The following is a 12643-nucleotide window of genomic DNA, read 5'->3' on the forward strand; positions in this document are numbered from 1 at the left end:
TCTCAAAGTAGTTAGATGAAGTTATAACTTACTGTATTTATATTAAGCAAGCTTTTTTTACGTTACTTTTAATGTGGTTTTCTCCGAAAGACAAACAACAATAAATGCATTAGCATACCAGATTCTGTTAATCAGGCAATGAGGTATACGAGATCAGCTGCATTTTGGATTTTTTTCGTCGTATAGTACAGTCGACATAGGTGTCTATACCATGTATCCAAACCAAGTTTAAGAAAACCGGTCCTCCAGAAACTAGAACTGCAAAGTTTTTGTTGACCATTTATGATAAATCACTAGATCTGCTCATACATACCACAGATACACAGAAGGTTTTAAAGAAAAGAAACAGGAAAAAAGAAGGAAGAAATAGCCCTTTACGCAAACAAATATTGGAGATTAGATGTATAACACAGAGTAAATAGTGTCTTCTTGAAAACAACCAAAGTGCTGAAAGAAAACTGAAATATTACTCCAACTATTAATGACTCCTGCAGTAATTGATGCCAAGTGTAGCAGCAGGGAAGTAATTTAATTTACAATAGTAATCAAGCAGTGGAATACTCCCTTCAAAATTTTCCAAAAGACAGTTATTCCTGCTTTTTTTCATTGACACAGAATTAAACTGATTATCTAACTAAATTATTTAAGACTAAGACTTTATCCGTATATAACTTAATAATCTACTAATAAGAAAACGTAGCTAGCTAGCTAGAGCTAGCTAGTATTCAGGTAGACATTTGTTGGCAGGCAGCAACATCTTCTTATCTAAGATACATCCGATTGTGACCACCCTATACCTGCAATGAATTTGGTAAGCATAAAAGTAGAATTATCTTGGAAATAGAAAAGATAAGAAAAACCTTAAACAATTCGACATTAATTGAATGATTGTAGAAATATCCATGAAAAAGTAATGGTACATGCATCAATGTTTGATAGTCATTCTAGCCTAGCTCTCTAGGGTTGCCTCTCTCTCTATATATATATGAATTAGTGTAATGGAATCTAGCTAAGTTACGTAGGTCGCAAAGAATATCTGATCTATATGTCTATATAAGAGATCAGAGAAATGAAATGACATAGTACATGCCAGTTTAATCAGTACTAACTTACATGCATGCATGCTTCAATAATGAGATAAGTTTGCTATACTACTCTAAGGTTTCCCCGGGTCTTTGCAATAATCTGCATGCCCCTAGGCAGAACTTTTTTTTATGGACCGTACATGTTTCAAATGACGGTAAATTCTTACCCGCATCTGTAGTTTACATCAATCCAATGAATATACTTTTACACTATGAATACAATTTAACAAGTTATAATCAGGGCCGGGCTAGAGTTCTAGTTACGGATTCAACAAAACACAATAATTTTTGCCCAAATCTTATATTTGTGTGATACATCAAAATGATAAGGAAAACAGAATATAGAGGTTCCAGTGCTTTAATTCCTAAAGTTAAAATGATAATGGTGTCGAAATTCCATGAAGAAAACCTGACATTAACTTGATCATTTGTTGCTTAATAGATAACATGTGGCTAAACAAATGATGAGAAAAACACCAAATGTCTTAGATTTGACATGTCTTTGAAAGCCATAGTTCATGACTCTTTGAGAGAAAGTTTAGCCATATACTCCCTCCCTTTCAATTTAGATGAGGTAGTTTGATTCGGCACGAAATTTAAAAAAAAAAGACTTTTGAAACTTGTGGTCTTAAAAGCTTAAAGGGTAAAAGCTTTGTGGGGCCATGACATTTGTGTGGTTATAAAAGCTTCTCATTAAGGATAAAATGAGTAAAATGAAGAGTTTAAAGTTAAATTATTTCCAAATTTAGAAATGTGTCATTTATTTTGGAACAGACTAAAAAAGGAAAGTACCTCGTCTAATTTGAAATTGAGGGTGTAGCACTTTAAGGCCTCATTTATTTTTTTTAAGATTAAGACATTTGAATCTGAATATAAATCTAAATATATAAAGATGTGTAAGATCTGAAAAGAAATAATTAAGACGGTTTGATCTTTAACATTCGAATGTATAAAATTTATCTTTATTTGAAAATTAATAAACATAAAATTCAAATGAAATACTAACTAATCTAATATTCTATCAATAAAATATACAATTTTTAAAATATGATAGTTGTTGGTGGTGATGGCTAACGGGTGAATGCCGACTAGAGACGGTGGTTGGTGGTAGTTTTGGTTGATGGTGGTGGTTCATGCTAGTGGCTAGTAGTGATTGGTAGTGGTGGAGATTATGAGTGGTGGTGGGTGGTGATAGTTAATAATGGCGGGTAGTGGTAGTAGTTGTGACTGAGGAAGGTGGTGAGTGGGTGGTGGTAGGTTATAATGATGGACAGTGTCGGCTGTGATTGTTGATGGTAATGGGGTGGTCAATTGTGATAGTTGAGGTGGATGAGTATTGATTATGGGTGAGAATGATGGTGGTCGGAGTGGTAGGGATATTGGGTGGTGATGGTCGATAATGGTGGCGGCTATGATTGGGGATGATGGTGGCGTGGTGATGGTGGGGTTGGTGGTGGTTGTTGAGTATGGTGGTGGTGGTGGCATGGTGGTAGTTGATAATGGTAGGTGGTAGCGGCAGTTAATAATGAATATGTGATAGTACCTTAATGAAATTAAGTCTTTGTTATAGATGACAAGTATATGTAATGAAGATTTAAAGGTTAGATGACAAGTATATATAATGAAGGTGAATGCAATACAGTACTTGTCAACATTGACAAATGAGTGAGGGGATTAAGTAATATTGACGCAATTAACGGCAAGTATAAGGACAAAGGGAGAGTTTTGCGGTTCCAACACAAGATCGAGAGATATGATAACAATCAAATCGTATAAGTATAAGATTATTACTTCATGTTAAGTTAATTTTTTTTAAATTATCTTCTGTCGTATAGTGGCAGTGCCCTTCATAGATATAAAACAAGTACAAAAGGTAGTCTTAACCTTAGCTAAAAAGAAAGGACAGGCTCATGTTAAGTTGATTGATCAGCAATATTGATTAATTCAAAATTTCAAGCCAACTCGAGTTTTGTCATGAACTAAATCATTGAGCCATATGCTGATATGCACTTCAAACGAACTATGCATGTGAACAATTTTATTTTGGTTTAACCTTACTCGTAATAATCTTATTGCATATGCAGACTGAAGATTTCACGTATTAAGGTTAAATTTTCTATTGGATAACAGTCGAAATTTTAAAATACGTTATTGGGAATATAGACTACTCCTATAAATTATGTCTTAATCACTTGTCCGTTGATTAACAATCAATAGAAAGTGCAAGCTAAGTGGAGTGATTAGGCCGTTTACTTAGAAATCAGATACAAAAAAGTCTACAAAAGATCATATGTATACTCTTCACAGGAGAGGCTCATTAAAAGCCCAAAGACGAAGACTAGAGACATTCCTAAGGAGGAACATAACAAGCTACAAAAGGACTACGTACTTGCAATATATATTCTTCACCAACATATGTGACTATTTACAGACAAATAATACGAAAAAAGGTCTTGACTGCTAAAACCTACGTACAAAAGGCAAGCATAATGTCCGTGTTTGTGTTTATATTATCTGTATATTCGTCTGGAACTTTTTGTAGTAATCATTATATATTTGCTTGTTGGAGATGTACAGAAGATTCTATTAATTATATAATTTAATTAAATTCATGGTCGAAAACAACATAGGCACTCCTAGTTTTGTTTCAACTTCAAAATTACTCCAACTATAGTAACATCACATGGTTTGTTCATGAGCACACAAAATCTTGCCAAATCTTTTAAGGGCCAAGAACTATTGAAAACAAACATATTTTAAGAGAAACAAATTCAACTACGAAAATAATAAACTGTTTTTGCGTGATAAGAGAGAGAAAGGAGAAATATATAGGAGAGAGATTTTTTTTTTTTTTGGAAAATATATAAGAGAGAGACTGCTTATAAGCATACTAGAATATGCACTATTCTTACCCTATATAGTACTCCAAATATTATAAAATAGATGACATTTTCTTATACCTACTAGTCCTCAAATTCAATTGCTTCGCTATGACCACAAAGATCAGGGTTTTGGAATGGTTTAGGGATTTTCGTGTTAGAAAATGAACTGGGACGCCGAGGTCTAACGGAAGATAGTTACCCTAGCCATGGCAATCATAACATGCCTTCTACTTATAAATCTTCTAAAATTCCCATAAAATTTGACTATTCGTTTCTTCACTGTATTGCTTTCTTGAACTTTTTCAAGAACATATATTGATATAGCTAGAAACTCAAGGAAATTCAAGGATTTGCTTAAATTCTTCAAATTGGTTATGAGTATAGTTTTATACGGATTCTATTAAGAGATAGAGTCAAAATTGAAGTAAGTTCGTATGATTTAACCAAAGGGCGTATAATTTGCCAGAAAAGATGAGATGGTTATACTTACCCATATTTATCAGAAGAGATAGCCAAGATGCTTCTAACTTGCTTGCATCAAATTCTTATGTTGATCAGTAGCAGCAGGTGCACCAATGGTAGCCTTAATAGGATTATTAAGCTTCCTTTTCTTCTTCTTCTTATAAGGAATCCCTCTTGCCTTAGCTTGACACTCCTTAACTTCTCTCAAATAAAGGCGTATCGCGCCATTCCCAAACGGATTATTCTCAGGTGAGCCTCCATTTTCTTCATAAGCAGCTCTAAGTCTACCTATCAAAGCATCAAGACTGCCCCAAGCTTGCCTTAGAGGGCAAGTACAAGGAGCAGGCGGATCAGGTTGTCCGAAAAAGACACAACCGTGTAAGTGAACCTTAGTCTTCCCGAACTGGTCGAGATATCGGAGGAATTCAAGGACATGGTTGCAATTACACTGTGATAATGCAACTGGTGGTCTCTGGTTCTTTAAGTACTGTCCAAAAGTGTTCCAGTCTCTCCTCTTTTGTGACTCATATCGGCTCAACGGTGCTGGATTCTGCTGCAACTGTTCACCGCCAGATCGCGACGATCCTTCGGGCAGCTCCTTTGCCATGACTATAGTTGAAGGATTCATGTTTTTTTTTTTTTTTGGGCAAGAAAATTTAGAAGGGAAAGAAAAAAAGGAAGGGTGCAGTGTAGAAAAAAGATGAAAATCACATCCTTCAGTCCACTAAGGAGACATTGCATGGGGCCCTTATTAGAGGTGCTTTTGTTCTTCTTTTATTTTATTTTTTTTATTGATCTCTCACTTTCTTTCATTTTCATTCTTCCTTTTTTAATCACAATATTATCTTCACTAAACATAACATATTAAGGGTAACATCATCCTTTCAAATTGTTCTAGTTTTAATTAATACCATACCACAAGTGTTGGCACCCGTGACTTATTAGTCGGTCCAATTTGCCTTGTACTGAAAAAAACACATTTCGTACATAGGAAATTTTTTTCGTTTATGTTGAATAAAGATTATACTAATTTCTCCCGATGAGATTTTGATATACTTATTGGATTTGTGTAACTATCTCATTTAACAGCTAAGTTATTATAGAGAATACATTTTTATTTACTCTGTTATATTATCAATACGCTCTCCTCATATGCAATTCTAATTCTTTTTTCATGGGTCTAGCATGTGAAAATTCTTTTTGATAGTGGATGACAGTAAAGTCAAATATGAGTATTCTCTAATACTATGTTGAAGTTGTGACTATCACATTTTAGTTATTAATTGAAAATCGAACCTTCTTGTCAAAGTTACATTTAAAAAATTGAAATTCAAATATTATGAAAGAGCTTATAGGGCCTTGGAAGTGTTTTGGATATTATTAGTATGTCGAAAGTGAGATTGTCACAAGTCTTCATAGCCCCTTGTTCTTTCAAAATTTTCTTCTTCTTTTCACGTGTAAATAGGGACAAAAATAGTTGTGAATTTGGACTTCAGGCTACTTTAATTAATAGTATTGAACTAAGTTAGAAGATTTAGTCACTTATTAAAGCTCTCGAATAAAAGAATGAGTTAACAAAATACTTGTAAAGTTTACACAACCCATCGTCGCTATTTTGTAAAAGTATAGTCAATATGTCCAGTGATGACTCTAGCTAGTAATTTGGTTGTTAATTAATGTCATTGCTCATTACATTCTTTTTGTCACGAATTGACCTAAATAGGTTAAAAATTACGATAAATCACAAAATACTTGTTTTTGTGAATTTAAGCCCAAAGAAGCAAGTCTTCTTCTGTCGATACTATGCATACCATGACAAACACGCATGATTATATTTGCAGACATGACATGCATTCATGCATATGCCCTTTGCACCAAAAGTATAATGAAATAATATAGGTACATTATTAGGAGCGGTGGTAGTTTCCAAATACACGAAAAATTGGTCGCCATAAAATGATGAAATTTGATGCTATTCCCACTTGTGTTTTAACAGAAGTTCGTCTTGAAAAAAAACTTTCACAATAGAAGTTAAAAATATTCATTTTCACGGCTGATATCTCTTATGATACAAATAGGATAAGTGATCCGAGAAATTGTAGAAGCTTCCACGTGAAACGTTATTACTCTCTCCATATCAATTTAAATAACACACTTTTCTTATTAGTTCGTTCCAAAAATAATAACACATTTTTATATTTGAAAATAATTTAACTTTAAACTTTTTTATTTTACACACTTTATCCTTAATAAGTACTTCCTCCGTTCCAATTTATGTGAACCTGTTTGACTGAGCACGATGTTTAAGAAAAAATAAAGACTTTTGAAATTTGTGGTCATAAACAAGTCAAAAAGGGGAGCAGAGTATTTGTGTGGTTATAAAAGCTTCTCATTAAGGGTAGAATTATAAGTTTAAGCTAAATTATTACCAAATTTAGAAAGGGATCACTCTTTTTGGAACAGATCAAAAGAAAATAGATTCACATAAATTGGAACGAAGGGAGTACTAGTTTTTATAGTCACACAATATAATGGTTCCACAAAGCTTTTGCATGCCTCTTAAGCTTTTAGGACCATATGTTTCAAAAATATTTTTTTCTTAAACTTTATGTCATACATCAACTACATTGAAACGGATGAAGTTTTATTTTTCCTACTACCAATTAATTTGTGACTGAAATGGAGGGTCCCAGAGATCATTTGATTGTTGATTAGGTATAATCTATTCTAAGTAAACGCGTTTTGTCATTGTACCCTTGTGGCTGCTTTCAATGTAAGCTATACTAAGCTAATTAATTAGATTTCATTAAAAAAAAAACTAGGGCCATGATTATAATACGGTAAAAAAACGTAGGGTTATGTAGAGAATGGAAGGGCCAAATTTATATTCTTGGAGTGTGCATACACTACTACTCCCCCTGTCCCGATTATGTTGGTATTTTCTTTTCAAATTATCCAAAAATGATATTATTTTACTTACAAATAATTTTTCACTTTAATTTCTTTTCTTAATATTTAGTAAAATAAATTATAGTGACACTTTTAGTCCACATGTTTTTAAAAATCTTTATTTTTTCTTAAATTTTATATTCAATCAAATACTATCACGAAGCAATTAATTACCTTAGGCGACTTTCTTGGAATAGGTATATATAGGGTTATATAGACGGCCTCTTAATAGAGCTGAATCACTAAGACCAATATATAGATGTTAAGACAATATACATACTAGAAGATGATCATATACAACAATAAGGACTTGAGATGCACGTATATAGAGTATAAAATGAGATAATTAAGATCGTTTAAGATGTGATTTAGTCATATTCGACGTAGACCTCTAAATATACTGACCCTTAGGCGTAAAACTATGTCGATTGAAATTGTTTAAAAAGAGCAACGTAAAACAAAATCACGTGCAAATAAGTCGTCAAAATCTGCCCATATTTAACTAAAAACATAGTAGTATTACGCACGACAAGAAAGATTCTTATACAGAAAAACAATACAAACTAGTTGAGATTAAAACCTTAGCTGTTGGTACACTTATTTAAAGTTTGGAGTTTGGTAGGAGCTCTTTTAGCTTTTTTACAAACTTGTATGATAGTAACGAAAAGATGTCGGGATAATCTCTAGCATTGCACAATCCCTTATTTCTACGTAAGAACAAATTTATTGAGTAGTTTAATAAACTGGTTCAAATAGTGAAAATGAAATCATGAATTTATTTAATCAATCCCAACTAGCATACCACTGATGCTAGTTATTGTTGTAGAGAGATTTCGGTGGAATAATAACAAAATTGCATTCGCTATGGTTTGCGTGCTTGGGTGTGTATCTTATGTAGGGTTTAAGAAAAATATTAGTCATCTTATTTTTATGTCAGGTGTCGAAACAAACAAATACGAACACCTAAGAAGTAGATACTGTTTCATATTAGCCAATTTAAGGAACTTTCCTCTGAACCTAATCCTTCTCTTTTTCTTTTCAAGTAACAACGTCAATTGGTTGGAAGCAATTTCTCAAATTTGTCGAGAAAAAAATTCCAAGAGAGATGGGTCCACCCATGAGGTACCTAGTGTTTTCTGGTTCAACATTATTGTGCTTCTCTGTACCGGGCAGCATCTTTATGGATAGCAGAGATTCATTATCATCCTAAAAGGGGAAATTTTTCAAGAACGTAGCTAATGGCTATTTCTTATGCCAATTTCATAAAAAATCCCTTGCCTTTGCTTTCTTTTTCAAGAGCATTTAATCATTTGAAAACAAACCAACAAGGGATGTCGTGTAATATGCGTCCATCGTTAATTAGAGATTTCGAGTTCGAATGAAAATGTAATAATTCTCGATAGAAACGTTCCTCTTAAATAAACTGTATATCGATACCTGATGATTAAACAAAAAAATCATTTGGAAGGCTAACTACTATAAATATGGTACATCCTTCCAGGCTTCCACCGAGGTTATTCCTTCCTCCCCAAGGAAATTCACAAGGAATATATTTTCCAAAATACACTAACAAACTTCAGGAAGGTGCATTAGAGTAATAGTAAATTAAAGTTATTTATGTAGGATTCGAGCTGTGAAAGTAAGCATTAGAGTACCTTCTACATCACACCTCTTGAGTGCGGCTTTTTCCTGGATTTTGCGTGAACGCGAAATACTTTCTACACCCGGCTGGATTTTTTTTTTTTTTTAAACTAACGAATAGAAAACTCACACTTAGGCTAATGAACTAATGAGTTAGAGGCTTAGAGCTTAATACCAAATTTGGGAGACCAAAAAATTACAACAAGAACTTTCTTCTGGCACGCCGAAAAAATTCTCTAGCTGAAACACAAGCCATTCTCACATTAGCTGAAAGATTTCCTCCCAAATAAATACCTACCTTCCGTGGAAGTAGGTAGCTTCACTATTAAATAATGTTAGATGAAAAAGGGCTTGTTATTGGTGCCAAAAAAATCCAGTCATAAGATACTGTCTCCTGACTTTGTGTTTCCACTAGTTTGTTTTATTATTAATAACAGATGCTAATTCATATATCCTACCTGCTTCCTCATAGATATTTCGCTAATTGGTCAATTCATCTAATGTAAAATTGGTAAGAATACAACAGTATTTCACTTGGCTCCATCTTTGCATTAAATACTGAATTAAGCACCCTGACGTATTATTTCTTTTAGCATTTTAAGAAATATCTACGGACATTAACTGAATTAAATTCATTGTTGGTAAAACTAATCGTTACAGATTTGGGACAATAGCAATTAATTTAAATTGCGTGATTCTGTATTCATTGTCACGATAATCACTTGAAATTGGGTGGGAATAATTTATTTATTTATTGTTAAAACAAAAGTTAAAATGGAACATAATCTAGTTTCAATGGGTGTTGATCGAATTTACAGATATAGCCAAAGATCATAGAAAGAATTCAGTAACTGGCTAACTGGAGAGGGGAGTGGTCATTTTTATCATAGGAATCTTGAATGATTTGACCACATTTGTGGTTTGACCAGGGGTGGTTATTTATACCTACGTACCTCGCAGAGATATTTCTCTTTCTTAGAATGGGTGAAGAGAATTACAAGACGAACCTCTAATCTTCAATACTCGAATCGTTGATATTGTTAGTATGGTACTTATATTGAAACGTCACTATGTCTGAACAGGTGCGATCCAACTATATTTATTTGTGAGAGAGATGATTCTGTTTGTCTACTTATTCTTTCTTGCTATTTTCATGTTTCTACCGCACTCTTGCCCTTCTCATTCTTATATTCATTCATTCATTCTTGATGCCCTCTCATATTCCAGCTTCCCAAGATTAGATAACTCAAAAGACTACACATGACTTGTTTCACATAAATAAAACCAGCAATCTGTCATGAGCAGTATTGTTGGGAAACCTTGTGAAAAATTAGCAACTCGTTTCATCGATAAAGAATTACATTAGTGTGTGGGTCAAAGTCTGATCACACGTGTATTAGTGCCAAAAAGAATGGTAAGAGGTCGACTAAGTCGTGGTTGAACCCACAGGGTGTAATAACAATGAGCACCTCGGCTACTACCGAGATCGAGCCGTCTCAAAGCTCGTACGGCAAAGTAAATGTTGTGATACTTGAGGGAGGCGACGTGAAGTACAATCAAGGGATGAAGACATTTTAGTTAAGGACCATTGAACAAAAGGAATACTGTATAATATATATATAGGAGGTAAGAAGATAAAAAGAGTGGGGCTTCTCTCCTAGAGAAGGGGGAGATAGAGAAAATCAAGAAAAGACTTAGATAGCAAATATAAATCTCTGTAATCGTGATTATCAAATCAAGGAAGATGGATCTCATTATTGCTAATGGCATTCCTTCTTTTCCACCTTTATCACTGCATTACAGGATAGTATGTCAAAAATGTAAGCTTATCGTCTATATATGATATCTTATATAATACCATCAAATTTATAAACTTGATTATTTCTTATTCTCGCATCTACGTGCTTAAATCCAGAGTTAATTATCCTTGGGTAAGATTTATCCTCTATTATCTTCATTAATTGGTTTAACTAAAAGTTTAATACTTTTTGGTCAAACAATTTGGCGCCGTCTGTGGGGATTTCTTAGCCAAATTTTTAGTTTCCTTTAGATCTAGAACCAGCCAAGTATCACTTCCACTCTGTCATAGCCTCACCATCTCGGTATAAAAACTAACTCGAAAAAGTGATAGATAAGCTTTTGAGATAACCGGACCAATCTAGGTCAGATCTCTACATAAAATAGAAATTGTGTCCAATGTCTATGCAAAACCCACGCATCATCTGTAGCGATGGGTTTGGCACATCATATGCGAGTTTAAAGTAGGATCACGGTCACTATACACTTAGCATGACTGCAATCCTATCTGACGTATTCACCTTATGTACCGGCCTATACTTCCACCTCTTAGGAAGGGACGATAACCCACTATGTGAATCTTTGAAATAACGGGTATATCCTGCCTTATTTTCGTACCCACACACACTGCGTGACTTATGAACAAAGTATGATATGTTTCCCTTACTGTTTGTGCATATCGGACAGGATCGGGCTGGGACTCGGTCTCAATATCCCAACGGACAAGGTAAGTCCAACCCTCGAAAAGCCTAGACGCGACTAACGATGAAGCCGAACACGGCTGCCAAATTTGAAACCGTCATTCAAGCACGAAGCAAAGCGAGCGACCCTACAGCATTGTTCCCCCTTTCACCGATTTACCAGGCCAAGGTAATAGGCAATTTCGTTTGGGTTTAACTTATCACGCTTTCTTATTGGTTCAGAACAGGAATACGAGCATTCTCACAGGTACGCGAACAAGGAACAAACGCTGCCAAAACACACCAGGGAAATATTCTGTACCACATCGTCTAGCAAGCAATGACCGAGCAAAGACCTCTAAGCTGTGTCGTACTACAAATAATGGAAACGGCTCAGAACGGGTCAACATTATTAAGAAACAATCTTCGGAACTAGGGACTGGGAAATGGGCCCATGAAACGTATAGTAATCTCCAACGAAAGCCAAATTAAAATAAACCGGGACTCACCCCGACGCACGGTGTTCTTCAATGAAAAAAAAAATATGCAAACCAGGATTGGCCCATGGAACGCACAGTATTCTCCAATAAAAGCAGTACAACGGGTTACAATTTTGACCTCGCTCGAATTAACACCCTACGGCCATCGACCATCGCCAAATGAGAGGAAAGTTCGACCTCATTCGAATTTACAACGGGTTACAATTTCGACCTTGCTCGAATTAACACCCTTCGGCCATCACCAAATGAGAGGAGAATTCGACTTCGTTCAAATTTACAACGGCTTACAATTTTGACCTCACTCGAATTAACACCCTACGGCCATCGGCCATCGCCAAATGAGAGGAAAGTTCGACCTTGTTCGAATTTACAATGGGTTACAATTTCGACCTCGCTCGAATTAACACCCTATGACCATCGGCCATCGCCAAATGAGATGAGAGTTCGACCTCGTTCGAATTTACAACAGGTTACAATTTCTACCTCGCTCAAATTAACATCCTACGGCCATCGGCCATCGCCAAATGAGGGGAGAGTTCTACCTTGCTCGAATTTACAACAGGTTACAATTTCGACCTCGCTCGAATTAACATCCTTACGGCCATAGCCAAATGAAAGGAAAGTTCAACCCCATTCGAATACATAGG

The 12643-nt window shown here is 34.8% G+C and overlaps 1 protein-coding gene across 1 annotated transcript; it reads right to left on the minus strand.

Annotated features, from left to right (window-relative positions):
* Positions 1–448: 448 nt before the first annotated feature.
* Positions 449–5155, minus strand: LOC107776667 (protein LIGHT-DEPENDENT SHORT HYPOCOTYLS 10-like). Its single transcript, XM_016596577.2, has 2 exons — positions 4458–5155; positions 449–797 (listed from the first exon to the last, which is right to left on the minus strand). Exon 1 carries the CDS (start codon positions 5055–5057, stop codon positions 4491–4493), a length of 567 nt encoding a protein of 188 aa, XP_016452063.2. The 5' UTR covers positions 5058–5155; the 3' UTR covers positions 449–797; positions 4458–4490.
* Positions 5156–12643: the final 7488 nt, after the last annotated feature.

The sequence above is a fragment of the Nicotiana tabacum genome, chromosome 3 (genome assembly GCF_000715075.1).
Source record: "Nicotiana tabacum cultivar K326 chromosome 3, ASM71507v2, whole genome shotgun sequence".
Taxonomy (NCBI): Eukaryota; Viridiplantae; Streptophyta; class Magnoliopsida; order Solanales; family Solanaceae; genus Nicotiana; species Nicotiana tabacum.